The sequence below is a fragment of the Zootermopsis nevadensis genome, unplaced genomic scaffold (assembly GCF_977971745.1).
Source record: "Zootermopsis nevadensis isolate Lab colony 2312 unplaced genomic scaffold, Znev_1.0 Znev_ptg000024l, whole genome shotgun sequence".
NCBI classification, from domain to species: Eukaryota; Metazoa; Arthropoda; class Insecta; order Blattodea; family Termopsidae; genus Zootermopsis; species Zootermopsis nevadensis.
The window spans coordinates 1,321,807-1,341,353 of NW_028259156.1; the positions used below are offsets into that span (position 1 = coordinate 1,321,807).

At 38.5% G+C, this 19,547-nt stretch overlaps 1 protein-coding gene across 14 annotated transcripts in view; it reads right to left on the reverse strand.

Annotated features, from left to right (window-relative positions):
• CASK (peripheral plasma membrane protein CASK) overlaps positions 1-19,547 on the reverse strand; it is a 594,512-nt gene that overhangs the window by 491,282 nt on the left and 83,683 nt on the right. For all 14 annotated transcript variants that reach the window (XM_087355276.1, XM_087355274.1, XM_087355277.1 and 11 more), the window contains 2 exons: positions 5,983-6,088; positions 1,181-1,258 (listed from right to left, as the gene is read on the reverse strand). In XM_087355276.1, the coding sequence (XP_087211402.1) occupies positions 1,181-1,258; positions 5,983-6,088 (184 nt within the window). The remainder of the gene's footprint in view (positions 1-1,180; positions 1,259-5,982; positions 6,089-19,547) is intronic.

Genomic DNA, 19,547 nt, shown 5'->3' on the forward strand with positions numbered 1-19,547 from the left:
TCAAATGATGAGAACTTGGTTTCACATTTTTAGCCTTCTGCAAACAGATTATTCCTTCGCCCGTCGAATCCACTTCCTGCAATTTAACTTTCGTATCTGTAACTCGGCGAATAGGGCAGAACTTACAGGCAGCTACGAGACGGCCACAGTAGCTGTCGTAATCCTTACACTCCATATCTATTTTTCTCCTTCTTAATAGTCCAACGTAACACCGACTTCAAAATTCTTAAGACAGCTTTACTCTCGTTACGTGATGTGGTTCTGAATAGAAGCAAACAGCTTAATGCAACAGAACAAATCATATTTATGTGCATGAGACGAATTCTCTGCTCGCCAAATACGCTGTAAAAACGCGTTAGTTCTTTTATAAATTCTGCAATCATGGGACCAAAAACAGTGAAAAATGATCATCACGTATGTGATACTTCACATCACACAAATTAAAAAAAAAAAAAAAAAGAATTCATTCGAGTGACACAGTTTCTTAATTCGTAGGCTGCATCTTCTGAATTACCAAAAATGTTCTGTTGTATTACTAGCAAAAGACTGAAGATAAACTCGTCATTGAAAAGAACATATTTTACAGCTAAGTTGTTGAAAACTTTGCATACCTCATAACTCCACTCTTAAGTTATTAGTTAGTTAAGTTATTCTAGTGATCATTTCCGTTCCGTAGCTAGGAAACCATATAAAGTTTAATGCATAAAGAGATCTGTTTGATATTTACAAGCCTGTATAGCGGATAGATCGATTTTTGACAGTACACGTACTTAACGTAACCACATAACTTCCATAAAGTTTTTCTTATCACCATTAAAAATCCATCGAGACCTCGACCGGGTTTGAACCCGCGAACCTCGGGTCCAGTGGCGAGCACGTTAGCCACAATAAAAAAAAATAACACAGTGCACAGGACCGCTCTCAAAATGCCTACAAAGGACACTCGAGCATCTCCGACGAAAACTCAATGAACAGCAAACCAGAATGCGTCCGGAAGTTTAAATTCTTTAGTCGACCATACAAATTAATAACAAGCTAATGGCACAGAAAACTGTCGCACATGGGCGGCTTACGTGTTTAGTCTATCACAACGAAACTTTAGATACCCTCTGGGAGTTATCGGGCATCGTGAAGGACACAGCTCATTAGCCGTAGGCAATTAGCCTTATCAATTACTTACCTCGCTACTGCTTCGCTGTACACGAACCCGGCACTCGCGCGTCGAACCACCTCGAAACACAGGTCCGACCCGTCCATACTGCAAGCAATATTATCTACATTAACATCTAAACACTACCACACGCAATCTCTTTCGTGATTTTATGTTATTAATCAAAATTAATGGGGGGGCCCATTCCAACAAGTATTTTGTGTAAATTTAAAAATAATACTGGAAGCTTTGAAAAGTATAAACACGTAAAATGAAAGTAAAAAAATGGCATTTATAAAAGTTATTAATTATAACCACTGTCCCAGCCTTGGCTTTGAAATTCACTGTCAGTATCATCATACTTTTTAAACAATAAATATCTTTTTAGCAACGTTTCGGCACACAAGATGTCATCAGGCTAATGTTCCTATCTTTGATTACCTACTGTAATTCAGTTCCATAATAAAAAATACCTGCCAACTGCTTGTAACACAGTCAAATGGACTCATTAAGTTATTATTACTTCTTAATGTTTTTCTGTTTATTCAACTGTGTCGTCTACGTCAGTGGTATTCAATCTGGGGTACGCGAAGACATCTTAGGGGGTACGTAATATTTTTAAAAAATATATTATTTTATGATAAACACTGAATAATCAGTAATGTAATTTATTGAATTTATTTTAGATGTAGATTATATACTATGTATAACTTGAATTATACACCAACAACTTTGGGGGGGTACAAAGTTGAAGAGAAATTATATCTTGGGGTACGCGAAGACATCTTAGGGGGTAGGTGATATTTTTAAAAAATATATTATTTTATGATAAACACTGAATAATCAGTAATGTAATTTATTTAATTTATTTTAGATGTAGATTATATACTATGTATAACTTGAATTATACACCAACAACTTTGGGGGGTACAAAGTTGAAGAGAAATTATATCTGGGGATACGCGAACAAAGAAGGTTGAATACCACTGGACTACGTCATTCCTATATTACGCCGTTGTCTATATATATGTGTGTGTATCTGCACTGTCTTGTTTTGATTTAATTATACTAAGTGGGTCCATTTGTAGCACTGATGCAGGTACATAATACAAGCTTGGCTATTCAGTCGTACGGGCTACATAAATGCACAAAGAACATTGTTTCGATCAAGAACACGTCGTATCTGCACGCATGTAATTATTACAGAACTGCTAAGCTATTTTTCATAAAACGCACTCAGATGATGGATAACTCCAAAAGAATGATTTTATACATGGTTTCACACTACAGGCAGAACCATTTTTCCTCGCTTGAACTTCCTTACAATAACATCCTACGAGGCATTACTGCCTTAGTCGTCCAGTTCTCCGATATCGCTGTAACTTTTAGTATTCCTGAAGTACAATAACACAAACTTGGCTACAACCGGGAAATTTTATCAGCTGAAACTCACCGGTTATCTTGAAGTTACGACACAGGACAAAAAGGTCATATTTTTTAGGCACAGACTCGTCTATTTGCGTGTTTAAAACCTCCACACAATGACTATTACGACTAACATTTAAATACAATAATTTCAAGTCTGTTTAATAGTAATTGCAAGAAATCATTAACTCCCATAATCGTAGACGTACTGTAACAATGACTGCCTACGTCCTAGGGGAAATGCGACAGATAGGTATACGCACATGTACGGAACCAGGAGTTTTCGCTGAGGCTACAGCGTGTAGAACACCAAACAACGAAAAAATGTTCCAATTAATACGTTTTGTAGTCTGTCCACAATAAAACTAAATTATCTTAGGGTGGCTAATAAGTCCTTTGAAAGGGGGACAAAGTTCAAATATTGGGAACAACAATAACAAATCAAAATGACACTCATGAGGAAGTTAGGAGGAGATTAAACTCTGGAAATGCTCGGTACTTCTCAGTTCAAAATGTTTTGTCTTCCCGTCTGATTTCTAAGAACCTGAAAATTAAAGTATACAAAACAATAATCTTACCTCTTGTTTCGTATGGGTGTGAAACATGGTCTCTCACTCAGAGGGAGGAACACAGATTGCAGGTGTTTGAGAATCGGGTGTCGAGGAGGATATTTGGGCCTAGGAGAGAAGACGATGGGGCGTGGAGAAAACTGCATAATGACGAGCTTAAAAATCTGTACTCCAACCCCAATATTGTCAGGGTGATTAAGTCGAGAAGAATGAGATGGGCTGGGCATGTAGCACGCATTGATGGGACAAGAAGTGTGCACCGGGAAGCCTGAGGGGAAGAGACCTCTGGAGAGACCTAGACGTAGATGGGAGGATAATCTCAGGCGGGATCTATGGGAGATAGGAGTTGAAGGAGACTGGATTTTGTTGGCCCAGGACAGGGCTTTGGTTAATTCGGTGATGAACCTTCGGGTTCCGTAAGCCATCTAGTTGGTTGGGTCCACAATTTGGGAAGCCTGAGGGGAAGAGACCTCTGGGGAGACCTAGACGTAGAAGGGATGATAATCTCAGGTGGGATCTATGGGAGATAGGAGTTGAAGGAGACTGGATTTTGTTGGCCCAGGACAGGGCTTTGGTTAAGTCGGTGATGAACCTTCGGGTTCGGTAAGCCATCTAGTTAGTTAGGTAGTTCAGAGGTCCTTGCTGCCTCCATAATCATCGCCCTGATGATGGAGGCAGCAAGGACCTCTCAAACGTTGGAAAACTTCTACCAGATTACACAGCGCAAGAATCCAGAAGACAGCCGTCTTCAGACTTAAAAAGGCGAGATTTGAGGGTCTCGCGAAAACGAGAATGAAGACGAATTCCTTTCGAAATACAACGCTCAGCATCCCCACAGACACTTCTCTTCATCTGTGAAAACATTATCACGCAGCCAGCACTAGGAGTCAACGAAGTTCAACTTCTACCAGCGGATGATGAGGTAACAGAAGCGGTTCGGAACATAACAGCGATAATTTTAATTAATCTGCCTTTCCCAGATGGGACTGGCTGCGTTCGACGCAAAACAGAATTCTTTTTAAGCCTTCCACCCCCTTCATCCCCTGACCTCTTTGTTCGTCCCGTTTAATCTTCCTGATAGCATCCATTCCCGTCTGCGCCCGTCTGCGCCCGTCCTGAACACCCTTACAGATAGGCTACTTGTATTACTGAAGAGCTTTGCAGTACTGCATACACCAATGGTCAGAAAATCTCCTGGGTACTTTTTTTTATTTTAAAGTGTTGGATAAACTTAGAACATTTATGCCCAAATTAAACAGAACGCGATCAGTTACGCGCCAAATCACCTAATATATGTTTAAAATACATTTCTAATAAGCAAAATCTTATATATAAAAATTGTATAAACAGTCTTCCTCTACCACTGGAGATAAAAATTCAGAAGGCTTTGTTCATGTCATTAAAACTGATAAAATTAACTTACTGGAATGATTCCGTCCAATCAAAATTGAGTAGCCTACATTTAATATATGCCAATATCGGATTTCTGAAATACGAACGACTCGGAGGAACATACTGCTTCCATCTTCATGGACGACGCAGTGTCCCTCCGAAACAGTGGAATCTGCCTACAAGTCTACAGGACGTTACAGACCAGGACACCAAAACTCGACGTCTTCATTACCGCAAAAACCTCAAATCTCATAAGTTACAAAATGTTACACGGCGAGGTCCTGTGGATCTTCGGGTCCCATAAAACACGAGGGATTTCTTGGCCAACTTAGCGACTATCAGCTCCTCAAGAAGGACCCTGCTCCCACAAGATTGTTAAAAACTTTGTTTCTCATCGAATGTTGAAATAATAAAACCATTTTAATGACGGTAGTTACATTTCTGGTAGCCGATCTATACTCTGCATCCAAGTTTCGTTGGAACAACAAAAAAAGTTACAGACACATTTTAATTTTATTAATAAATCTAATTATTTCGCCGTATGTGGAGCCTTCGAAGTCCGTGTTGGTTAGCAGCCAACTGAAAAAATTTAAGTACGAATGGAGAAAGCTTTCGAAATAAGAACAGAAAGACATTTGGAAATGTTTCCGTCTTTTATAAATTAAAAATAATTAATTTCTTTTCCCGACATAATAAAATCCACATCATCAGTGGACAGCAAGCGGTAATCAATCATATCATAGATTATACTCTTACAAACAGTAAATTGTCACCACATGAAATAGAAACACGAGTCAACAGAAGTTGTGATATACGACGTTTCGGAGGCAGGTTCTGTTTCCGTCTTCAGTGACAAGACACTAGCTCTATCTAAGGGACCCAACAGAGTAGGTACCTCTCACCTGAAGACGGAGACAGAACCAGCCTCCGAAACGTCGTGGGGTTTAGAGAATAGACGATGGAAAAAGTCCTGACAATGAATAATTTTAAATGAAAAAATAAATAAAATAATTAATGATAAAAATAGCTTATACAGAATACGATGTAAAAAGACGCTTCAAATAAGGCAATGAAACATCTGAATTAATCTGAAAAGGGCGGCATTTATTAATAACATAACTGGAGATGAGAAGTTCGAAATTTTATGAAGATTTATGGACAAATAAAACTGGCCCAGAGCTAAATGATTTGTTGACCGTTGGCCAAAATAATAGGACAGGTTTGAAGCATCAAATATTTGAAAGAATTTATGAATATTAAAGAAAACAAATTTCAGAAAATGTGCTAAACCATACTCGGGACACTTCTCAAAGCTGACAAAATTCCGTTCCCGCAATGATGCTTGATTAAGAACACGGCCGACTTTGTGTTCAAAACAAAATGTGTCAGATATTTATTTCGTATTTCTTAAAAAAAAAAAAAAGTAAGGAACATCAGTGTACTCACTATTCGAACACCATGTACAGCATCCCTTCTGAACTGTAAGTTTCCAGCAGTTCTACGATATGAGGGTGTTTCAACATGTGACATATTGTAGCTTCCCGTTTCAGATCTGAAACAACAAACAATTACAAGTTAACAGAGAAAAATGCCCGCCCACCTGTGGCCGAAACGTCGGCTACCTTGTCATGAGTTTACTAGCAACAACAAAGATATTGTCATACACGTACGTGCAACCTGCGTTTATAATTAGTAACTACACATTCCTCCCACAGAGTTATTTGATTATCAGAGTAAACAGGGATTACTTCCAAAAACAGCACTAACCACGTGATCTTAGCAATGGTGGAGCGTTGTGTTATATTTGAGGAAACACTGGGTTTTTTAAATACTATTCTGGCTTCAAATGGTTAAATAAATGTATGATAAACAATTCGTAGCAGAAGTTTCTGAAATAGAACCAATCAGATTACAGAACCCAACCGCACAGCTGAATGATAAAATTAAACTACTCCTCACGTCAGTCTAAAATATTTTCCTAAGTCAGTCTTCGATTGATTAACCGACTGAAAATACCACAGAGCTGCTAATGTAATTGGTAACCACACGCTCGCAGACGTAGCTAATTAAACAGGGCAGAGTTCAGAAGAAAAACAACAGTTTTTCGCTTGCATAACAAACAACTCGTTTCACATTTTACTGTGGTTTTTTTCTGTCTGACTCGTGCGATATTTTCATGCTCGGTTGAGAATCATTAATACAAAACAATATAAAAGAGTACATATTTAATAATAATTCAGCCTACACCGCAGTGTTATTATACACAAGCTACAAGCTACAAGCTACGCAATTCTGGTTTTGTAACACACGTCACTTTAAAGTTAGAAATAAATGTGGGTTATCACATAACATCATCCATTATCGCAGCTCAGTCAGTATAGCGACTGGTTATGGACTGGACGACCGAGGTTCGATCCCCGACGGGGGCAGAGGATTTTTCCACATCAGCTCTGGGTCCCACCCAGCCTCCTATCTAATGGGTAACGGGGTCCTTTTCCGGGGGTAAAGCTGACTACTCATCCCCATCTAGTGCCGAGGTCAAGAATGAGTAGGAGCTACACCTCCTCTCCCCCCAAGTGCCTACATGGCGTATAGCGGGAGAGCTTTACTTTTTACTTTTATCATCCGTTATATCGAAAGACGAAGATGACTTCTTCTGTGATGATGCGCTGTATATGGTCTGGTAAAAATCTAAAAACGTTTCGGAGGAACTTGCTGCTTACATCATCAGGAGGCTCTGATCTGTATCTGTAAACCATCTTTTCTTCAGCCGTGCTCCGTACCTAATTTACAGCCATTACAATGCCTTGCGTTGGCGACCGTAGAAACAAGTTAGGAAAAGCAAGCACTGAGTAACAATATTTTCGCGTTCAACTTTATCTCTTCGAATGGCACCCGTGACGTCAGAGTCTGAGATTCACCACGCGGTTACAACTGAAGTGCTTCGACTAGATTATGAAGCAATAAATCACGATAAATTAATGATTTATCATTTTTATGATCCACTTTTGCGTATAATTCCCATTTACACAAATCCCTAGAGCATTAAAATTTGTCTGATATCTTCTCAAAATATCACACGGTCACTATATCTGTAATTGTTAACATATAAATAACATTTCATACAGAACCTTTAAGTGTGTTTGCAATGTATCGTCATAAATAATTTGACAAGTGTCATTATTTACTGACGACGAACTAAACATCAAATATATTATCGAAGATCCATTAAGAAACAAATGTCATGACCTCGAAGTAAATGGCACTAGTATCACTCCGACCTTGCACGTTCACGGTTATGTTGGTATTACTGATAACAAGGTGGGGGGTGGCCTCTAGTAAATAAAATTAATACATGTTTCACAAAAATTTTATCAGCTGGTTCAGAAGTTAACGAAGGGAGAACTCAAAAATTTCATTACAAAATATCGAAATATCCTAAAACCGTCTATTTTAACAATTCTTTCGAACGCACATTAAACCATAACGCAAATTGTTTCATCACGCTTCTGTGATTATAGTGTTTATTTTCTATTGTACTCGCTACAGGCACACACAAAAAAAAACATACACAAACGACATCTTGCAGAATTTCAATTAGTATTCCAGTGCCGCCTGGAGTCTCCAAGACAGGATTCGAAAGACAGACTACGTGAACGGCATTTTTAAACCAGCCACCACGCATAAATAGACGGAAAGTCTCGCCTGCAAGTCCAAATCGATTATCGAAGGACAGATAATGACGGTAAAAAACAAAACACAACCATTTATTGGTCCATATCTTTCATACTCTCGTCGTCACTAACGCAGAGAGACAAAGAATTCTTACTCTTTATAAAAACCAATATGAAACCTGTCCACTGCAAACAACAGCCGTACAGGGTGATTCATAAGTTCCAGTTCACGTGAAACAAAATTATTGAAAATGGGAAATTATTCGAAGTTATTATTATTATTTTTATACGTATTCACACTCTGAACACACGCAGTGTTTGTGTTCCTTACCAGTACCAATATATTTACCATGCTTTCGGCCTTCAGAATGCCATCTTCATTGCAACTGTTTCACATAAACTCAAGATCATATGCACGCGTGTGCCAAGATGTATTAAATATGTTGGAAAGAATTAAATTATTTTCCAGTGTAACACAAAGCAATAATCAACCTTAAAACCTTATTTATCTGAAATATATAAAATCATGCATACGAATAAAACTTATTACACTTTGAGAAACACTTAGTGTCGAACGCGTTTCGACCTCATGAGGTCTTCATCAGTGTCAAAAACATTAATTCACTAGTCCGTCTATTAAAGTTCACAATCCACGCACAGATAACGCAACCTCGACCAATCGTAGACCAAGAACGGAAACCCAAGCTTAGGCCAGCGGACATTAAGTTAATTAACTGAATTTAGATAAATACACCAACTCCTACACAATTAACGTCCAGTATGGTATTACATGAAGCATGGTTTTATAAAGTGCGACCTCTAATGTTTTATAACAAACCATTATCGTATGAATTATATCATATAATAGTTAGACGGACGGACAGACAGAGAGAGAGAGAGAGAGAGCGAGGCGAAAAGGTGATTTTAATCGAGACCGTCAGTTCACGACTTTCTCCAGCAAACATTTAACGAGCGGCTGTAAAACCATAGGAGAGAAGCACTAAACCATTGGACCCTTCACAGTTTCCATGTATTTCGGGTCGTTTTAGTGAAATATCGGTGCTCAGAACAGAACGCTACTGGCCTTCAAATCGACATCAACGGGCTGATCTTTGTAACGGGGACACGTGGTGGTGGTGGCTTACTTTCCTTAAGTTACAAGCGAAAGACACGTTAACTACGTCACAATCCATACGACCACAGTCGACACCTAACTTGTTAACCATACTGTACTTTTTTTATCCTAACAAAGTTTAGCCCCCCATTAGACAAATTCCAAAGTTACACAAATTAAATTATTTGTTTTTTCCGTCTAATCACAATTGTGTTTAAAAATAAGATAATTAAAATATCATTTTATGTTAAAGATCGAATAATCGATTTACATTTTGGAACATTTTTACAACATGTTTCGGTTTCATCGAACCATCTTCAGATGTAAAATTATATTAATAAGTTTAAAACTCAATTACAAACAATACATTCGCTCCAATATATGAAAATAATCTGGATATGAACATCTACAAAAAAAAAACTACACAACAGAAATTGTAATTGAGTTTTAAACTTATTAATATAATTTTACACCTGAAGATGGTTCGATGAAACCGAAACATGTTGTAAAAATGTTCCAAAATGTAAATCGATTATTCGGTCTGGAACATAAAATGATATTTTAATTATCTTATTTTTAAACACAATTGTGATTAGACGGAAAAACCAAATAATTTAATATTTAATTCACAATATGACGAAATTATACTATCTTACACAAATTAATCAAGCGATGTCACACTTAGTATCGCCTTCATCGAGGCACGTACTTGAAAACTCTTTTTGGTAAGGCATCCGGTGAATGAAACTTTTATTTGATATCCTTAATTTCAACGACCGTCTTGTTAAATTTAAATTTATTATATTCTCACTTCGAAAACTGTTTCTTACATCTAAGGGTCGAACATCCTTTTCACACACAAATTTGGCCTGCCTAAGACATTGGTCTATTGCAGTTTCTTCAAACCCTCATTACTTTGATATATTTTATTCTAAATTCTTATGACAATCCAAGAATTCAAATCCTTGACCTGTCGCAGAATCAATCCTTCACCCGCAATCTTGCTCCTGACTTGACTTCATCTCTAGGCAAACATTGTTCACTATTTACAGAGGTCACGTAGTAGGTCGATACTGGCTAATGACAGCTATTCCAGTTTTGCAGTCCAGATACTCTGATAGACTAAGAGAATCCACATAAATCTATGCCTAGGTCTAGCGGATAGAACGCTGGCCTTGTAATCCTGGGGTCTCGGGTTCGATTCCCGGCGGTGCCCGAATTTATAACTTGTGTTCGGCAAGGCCGTGGTCTAGGCAACACGGAGTTTTCCTCCGTGGCATCCCAACAATTACTCCATTCACACACAGAAGAAGGCAATGGCAAACCACTTCTGGATCATCTGCCAAGAACGTATATGAACAGGTCCCAGTCCGTGAAAAGGATGGAAGGATCCTGTTCATATGGACCTGTCCTCAGACAGAACACTAAATAAATAAATAAATAATAAAAGAAATACCCAGGTTCTCAAAGCAGAGTAAATTGTTCGCCTAAAAGATAGAGATAATTTAAATCTCCGAAACGTCGGCGATACACCACATTTTAAAACTGTCGCACCACATCAGCTGTTGTGACATGTTCCTGTGAAAGCCTTTCATAAGAACTCGCTCATTCGTTAGGCCCATCATATCAACACACTTTTACAACAATTCGGCCAAAAAAAGTTTCGTATGTTGAAAAACTCGAAAATTCGTTGCTATGGAAATTCGGCATAGCGTGAATCCTCAAGTTTCGTGTTTCATAACAAAAGGTTTTTTTTTTCGGACGTTGACGTTAGTTATTAAATGACAGTTCGCAGGTTATTCCGTTCACTTATAATTTCTACCTGAGGAAAACACAGAATTCTATAATGCCTATAAATATACTAACCTCTGCTTAAAATTTGCTGGTAGAAGGAAGCTTTTAAAGAAATGAGTGTAATATAATAAGAGGGCAGCACCAGTACAGGACAACTGCGAACCGCAAAACCCCCGTGTTAAACGTATAAAGACGGACGTAAAAGAGAACATGGTTAGGATACGTAATCACAGTCGCAGAGAAAAGACGAAGAACCACACAATTTCCAAGAATTTCTTTTACCTTTCTACCTCCAAGAGTTGAAGCAGTAATTCCTTCTTGCCACAGAATGATTTCTGCATTATCAGAACCTGAGATCGATAAGACGCCAAAATACAAATGGAAGATTTGGAGTCGGCAGATAAAAAGTACTTCGCTCTTGCACAGAGCATGACTGCTTGTCGGTAACCAGAAACCAGCATCTGAACGTAGAAAACAAGAGACAGACGTGGCCTGTCCACTCTTGTCACGCTGAGTAAGCGTAGGACAAAGACAATCCAGCCCGAAGACTTCTCTCTTAAACCCAAACATCAATTTGTTTACGACAGACTGGTCCTTGACTGACAAAATACAATGTCATTTCATTTCAGACAAAACAATCAGGGCAATGAACCAGAGATGGCTCTCAGTGGGTGAAGAACAACTTATGGGTCCGTCCATGTCTGTCTGTCACATTTTTCGAGGCGATATTCGACCTAAATACCCTGGGTAGGCAGACATGCGACACGCAACAACGACTTACATGAGATGATAAAGTTGCGTCATATTGTGATAAATATATATTTGTTTAAATCTTGTCAGTCTAATCACAATAAAGTTCCTATTAAATATTAAAATATTACCATAATTAACATTTAAATATTTAAAATATATTAAATGATGTTCTCTATCGAAATGTTCGATTTACATTAGAACATCACTTTTTTACACGACATGTTTCAGTTCTAAAAGAACCATCTTCAGGTGTATAAACTTATATAAACTTAAATATAATTTCTTAAATGCAACTTTTTAGTCAGATGTTTATCAGATTTCAAATGATGATACAATAAATCTAGAAGAAAACATCATTTGAAATCTGATAAACATCTGACTAAAAGTTGCATTTAAGAAATTATATTTAAGTTTATATAATTTATACACCTGAAGATAGTTCAGATAACGGATAACGCGAAACTTAATACTGTTATAATAACCTTCCAATGTGAGTAATTGCTACACAAAGATAACTCTGTGACCCCTAATGTAACGATCCTGGCATGTCACCCGTCTGTCTGTCCACACGCACATCTGAACGGATTTTAATTAAATTACACGTAAATGCACAGACACGTAAGATTCTCCTCGAAAGTCAAAATGAATGTTAACCAATCTTTTTTTTAAAACACCGACTCTAGAAAACAGTGTCAGAATACATAGTCTGTCGGCGTTCTTTCCGGACAAACGCCCGTTTCTAAACTCGTTTCGAGATGTCGCAGGGCATCGGTCACCAGTTTTCATGCTGAATTACTACGTATTTAAGCTAACTAATTAACTCCGTGAAGAGCATTCCCGGAATTTCATCCGCCAGTGAATATATTTCTGATTTCTTATAATTGCTCCCAAATATTCAAACGTTACCACATTATCAAAGGATTTGCTAGCTAACTTTATATAATGATTCTGTCTTGAAGTCTGGCGACGAGACACGAAAATGATTACTCAAGCCGAGGCAATTTAAATGTTATACTGGCAAAGATTACAAACGTAATTACACGTTTTGCTCAAACACGACGATAATGCGAGACTGTGACATTACATACGTAGAGCAAATAACGCAGAAGGAATCCGTATATTACCAGAGGAAATTATTGAACAGGAAGGGTTATTTATAATTCCCAGCAGTCCCAATGTATACACTGACACATCTGAAGAAATCAAGTGTCGTAAGTTATCAATAACTTCTTAGTGTAGGATTTGAGGTTTCCACGGCCGTATAGTCTGTTAGAATTTTACTTACGATGAGTCGCCCTGATGATGGAGGCAGTAAGGACGTCTGGAACGTCCGAAAACTTCTACCGGACTATACGGCGAAACAACCCAGAAGACAGCCATCTTAGAAACGTTTTGGGGCATTCTTAAATTAATGGACCAAAATATTGTAAAATAATCACACCAAACTATTTCAAATACTCTTCTACAAGCAGATAACTAATGTCTGTTGCTTTAATTGACAATACTTTGTGGTTGTTACTTGAAAAAAACCTCACAACTATTTGTTTCAAATTAATCGTAATTTTTTTTCGAGAATGAAAATGTTAAGAAATTTAGATTTGGGGTTCTTACGACGAATACAATTCAGATTATGATTATCTGGGTTGCGAGAGTGTTTAATCATGTTGGTGGTTACTACCTTTCGAAGGAACCGCCTGTTTCCATCTTTAGTGTAAAATTCATGAGATAGTATAGTTTGCGTCATATTGTGATATTAATTAAAATAATTATTATATTTGTTTACCGTCAAATCACAATAAAATAGTAAGATAAGATAATTAAAATATCATCTTATGTTCCATATCGAGCATTCGATTTACATCGGGGGGGGGGGGGGGGGGTGATTTCCATTGGAAATCACACTCTGTCAAGTGGTTTATTATTCACAGCGACAAACATACCTCTCCCTGCACCGAAATGCACTTTAGGTCGTAATGATTCCCGGCATTTAGGTTTCGGATGTTGCACTGTGAAATGGGCTGGAAGGTTTACATGACTCTCGAGTCGTCGAATCAAATAGTCACCAGTGGCGCCACATACAAACAGATGAAGATAATTGAGGCTATGATGCAGCTGCTGTACATCTACGCTGTCACCACCGATCGACCCCGGGGATCCACGCTTTGTTCACGCACGATGAAATGGATTTATCAATCAGGAACGAAACAACAGCTTTGTTTCTTACTGAAATCTTGTAAATTAGTATTTTTTTTTTCCTTTGAAACCAAGGACACAGGCGGAATAGTCCTACGACCCTCCATCTCAAACAGACTCACCTTTAAGTAACTTCGTTATTCGCTGTGATGTTAATAAAATGTACCGCAGAATCGCGAGCTATATTTTATCAGTAGTGCGAAATGCCCCTGTTTCTAGGCGTAACGCTATACTTAATCGTAAGTGTAGTAAGCTGTCTACAGGTTCACAGATGCTTTTATAAACTCTTGCTCTATTTATCGATGCCTTCAATAGATGCGATTTTAAAAAGTCGAATGGCAGGTAACTAATCAACAATTAATTCGAAATGATATGAAATAAATCGATTGTGGTCTACTCAGATGTACTACCCCGATATTTGTCTGAGGACGAAGATAAACACGATAAACCTCAGTGGACATCCGAGACCGGCATTCTTTAACCCGTGACCTCACACGTGTGGTCACAAACGAATATCAGTTGGCAGTAAGAGAGTGTGTACAAAAAAAAGGTTGAGATCTTCATAATATATTCCTTGCTGGAATCACACGCTGTACTTTCTGAACTCGCACGTCTTGCAGATATTCAATAATTAATTATTTATATTAATTGATGTACGTAAATACCAGACATCAGTATCCAGAAATTTACATGTGGGAGTCTGGCTAGACTGGTTGTACCCACTGGAAAAATAAACATTTTGGTGATGAAAAAAGACGATCTGAGTAGCAAGTGTAATGACATTTTAATATCTTTCTTTACATGACACAGACTCAAATAATTTTAAAGTCACAACCAGACGGCTGTTTCAATGCACATGAATCAGGCAACAGAACACCCCAAAAGATACCACCAAACGCGACGCTTTTGGGCTCCGAAACCCAACCAAATTCCCTAAAATGTCCGGGTTTCAAATCCTGAACATTCACACGGTCCGTCTACTGAAGGAACTAACACGACTTTGACTTATGGCTGATGTATGAAAGTTACAAATAAAACAACTCTCTACATCGAAACAAGCACGTTTCCTCGACAGCGCAACTGTAAACCAAACTTCCTTTCATACGCTATGGGTCGGCCTGGCTTGAGGGGTGGGGCGACTGACTCTTCAGAAGTGTCCGCACTCTGAGATTAACTAGAACGTGCATTTGTTCATAAAGCCCCTATACTGGACCATATAAATAAACTCAACTTCCTCTCTATTTCCTTCTGATCCTCTTTAATATTATCATCCCATATGCGATTAAGTGTTCCAAGTACAAATTTCCTTTGAGGTGATCACAATCGAATTCTGTGTGCATGTACGTAAACATTTTAAATTATATTTCAATGAATTCCTGGTTTATTTTCTGCATAATCAGCTTCTAAGCTCAAAAATGTATAGGCTATTTACGATCTATATGCCATTTTTGTTTCAAATGTTCCTGTAATTAAAATTCGTTCCGAACTTAAATCCTATTCACAGCTCAAAGAGTTAATAACAAAAATGGCTGTATTTTATTTTCTCTTGATCTCACAACGGTTTGGATAGCTCGCATTATGTAACGCTGAATGACAGACTTGATTACATAATAATTCATTGTAAAGGAAGTGGAAGGTGGGCGTGGAGGCATCATTCCAGACAATGTCCCAAAATTATTCTGGGCGTGACCGAAACAGTGCATCGGCTTGCAAGACCGCCATCTTCGGACTCAAATCCTACACCGCATACATAATTTTAGTCGGAAAACCTGGAGTGAAGGGACAATTTGGGAGACATAATATTAAATAATTATATTAAAATAAGTATAATTTATATTTTAAGATGTGACGGCCTGGCTCGGAGCTCTTTGAAATCCCTTGATTAGCTTAACGACTGTCATATTCTGAAGAAGCACGTTCCTAGCCAGACCAAAATGTCGTGCACACTTATCAAATATCGGTTCTTCCAGTAGAATTTTTTAACGACTCTAAAACTCGTGGATTTCAGAAACTACCGGATGCAAGGAAGGGCGAGAGGGGGGGGGGGGTCGGTGTAGAAAGAAAAAGCCTACAGAGGCAAGGGTAACATGGACTGGCGTGTAAATACGGAATCAGAGCAGTTAGATGGGGGTCTCTCTCTGACCCATAGAAATACACGTGGGGAAACCTGTGAGTCGCTTTGCAGGCTGGTACTTGTCCTGATTGGGTCAACTTCACGAATAACAAATTCACCCAAACCATTTCCTATGAATTCGGACGCAATGGGCTTTTTCCTTTGTTCCTAAGGAGCCGAAATGTTAGACCAAAAATCAAATTGGATCGGAAGCCATTAACGAAACATCAATACGATTTTAAAAATGTTGTTTAGACATGGCTTTACTTTCTAAAATCAAACCAGGACCTCGGCTGGTTCCCAGTGCTCTAGGGTAGTGGTCTCCAGAGTGGGGTGCGCGAGATGGTCCATGGGGGTCGCGAGATAATTTCAATTTAATTTTGTTTTGTATTCTTGTATTGAATTGTATTTCCGATTTTATGATGTGATATTAGATATAAATGCATACTATGTAAATTATTTATAAATGAATAATAAATATAACATAAATTACACTTAAATATTTATTTATTCCGAGGGTGCGTGCTACGTTTTTTAGTAAATAGGAGTGCACGACCAAAAACGTCTGGAGACCGCTGGTCTTGGAGTCACTCCAAATAGTCTGATTTAATTAAATTGATCCTTGGTGACGTATGGTGACCTACTTTCAATATATGACAGCAATAACATACTTCCGGTAAACAATTGGCTTCACTGTCGAAATTGCTTTGTTCTGGCTAAGCACATGGGAGCCTCTCGGGGACATAATGCCTGAGTCTAAGACCCTGTTAACAAAAGAAGTTCAACCAAGTCAATCAATTGCATTGGATTCCGTTTAATTGGGACACATCGGGACTATAACACTTTTACCCAATTAAGCGTCTGCCCCAATTAAGCGATGTTCCACGTAAAGAGTTAAAGAAGTCTGTTTTTTAATATTTATCCCAAATAAAAGGCTACCCCGATTAACCGATGGCCCATTTAACCGGAATCCACTGTATATTAAAATCTCAAATCGAAACAGACCGTTAATTTAGGTGAAGGAAAATGTATTTTAATTAAACATCTTAAATACACCGCCTCCTTTTTATGTAAATAATAAAACTTCCCCCTCCCCCAAGTGCCTACATGGAATATAGTCGGACAGCTATACTTTATACACTTACCAGTGAAAAAGTTCCGTTCAAATTCAAGTGGAAATTATTCTTCGAAATTTCTATGTCTCCCCCTCTCCCTTAAAGGTCTTTATCCCCTTCGTACCTCCTAGTCTCCCCTCTGCCGCATTAATTTTCCATCCGTGTCACCCCGTCCCATCGCCAAACGTATCATGCGAACTTCAAAGAGAATTATCTTCAGTGCCCCATATGACATTATTCAACTGACTTAGTACCAGTTAAACTTCCGAGTATTAGCTTCCAATTTTCCTGTTAAACTTCAAGATACATCTCAAGCACGTTACTATCATCTCTTGGAATATTACGAAATTATAGTTCCTACTGGGATAGAAACACGCACGCACGCGCGGGAACTGCTTGAGCGGGCAATACTCCTTTCGTGTAAAATATCATTAGACCCGTTAACTTTCAAGTAGAATCTTTATAAAAATCACTTTCAAAACAAAGCTTGATGAAACCTTAACTAACTATAGTATTATATTAGATACTTTTTCTCTCCCATATTTTATTTATTCCGAGAGTCTACCCACACACATTTCTCTTAGAGTTCCTATCTTCGTTTTCAAATTCTCTCTGTATCAGACCGCAGTCTAATCTGCCTCTGCGTGTTAATTCCTGGTGACCGAGCTTCTCGTATCCTTTGAAACTCGAGCTCGTTAAAATTTCATTTAAGAATTCGGTCCGTACCGCGAAGAAAACACAACACTTCACCATTACAACGGTGAACAGTTTCTGCAGTGGCTTACTCTGAAAATCTTATCGACCCGATAAAATACACTTCGTGGGCAGAACGCAGATGATCTTCAGACCGGGTGTTACTTATTCCGCTGTTGCATGATAGGGCACTGCAAACGATCATTATAATGATCAATGCAATTACTGAAACTTCTCTCGCTGACTGTTCCACAAATAATGGTAGAACATCGCTGTATCTGATTTTACAGCAAATTTCAACAGACATCAGACAAACCGAGCAAACAGCTGAATGAATTTCTGTACCAAACGTTCTAATATAATGACCCCGACTGGTGGTATCCATCCCCTCACAAACTCATATAAACCATTTCAATTGCAATATATTTAGTCCATGGCCCTTTCCTTAGAGCAGGGTGGCCCTTCGTGGTCCAGATCTGAACAAACTGGTGAAATGACACTTGTAACAACACCACCTCAGTTACAAACCGTACAAGATGACGATTTTATGAAGATAAATTATTCATTAATTTAACTAAGGCTTATTTAACGACGCTGGTGGTATTTTGGACTACATAAGCGGAATGCGCCACGGTGGTCTAGCGGTTAGAACGCTGGCCTTGTAATCCTGGGGTCTCGGGTTCGATTCCCGGCGGTGCCCAAATTTATAACTTGTGTTGGGCAAGGCCGTGGTCTAGGCAACACGGAGTTTTCCTCCGTGGCATCCCAACAATTACTCCATTCACACACAGAAGAAGGCAATGGCAAACCACTTCTGGATCATCTGCCAAGAACGTATATGAACAGGTCCCAGTCCGAGAAAAGGATGGAAGGATCCTGTTCATATGGACCTGTCGTCAGACAGAACACTAATAATAATAATAATAATAAAAGCGGAATGACAAGATGACTAGCAAATAATGAATAGAGTCACGGCATAATTTAAGGCACTATCCCGGTATCTGCCTGGAGGGAGTCAGGATACTACGAGATCTGAACGCGTGACTCCCAGAATACGAAGCGTGGATGCTAATCACCTGGCCGTGAAATTTGGTTAGGCGACTAAGAGAATCAATGAATGACCTAAGTTCCCGCTGCTGAATCATGCAGACACGACCAGCCCTAAATGCGAAAGACAGAAAGACAGACATGGATGGGCCTACAAAGTGACCCTTCGCTCACGATAGAGTTCAGAACACCTAAAAATGGCGCATAAATCTATTATTTATGGATGAACGTCACTGCTATCAAAAACAGGCCTGCACAAAACGCTATCAAACAATCTTCTCTCCTGGTTAACTAAATTAAATTAATCCAAATTATCGTTGATTTCCCCGTAATTAACATCTACCGACCAGGCAATCTGTAATTGACACATACTGCAAAAATACGCGGGTAAACGAGGCAATAAATTCATACACAGCAGAGACAAAACTGTACAACATTCTCACATATTCGGCACCCCAATTAAACTAATTAAAATGTGTTTATACGAAACTTTTAACTAAGGCCGTACGAGTAAA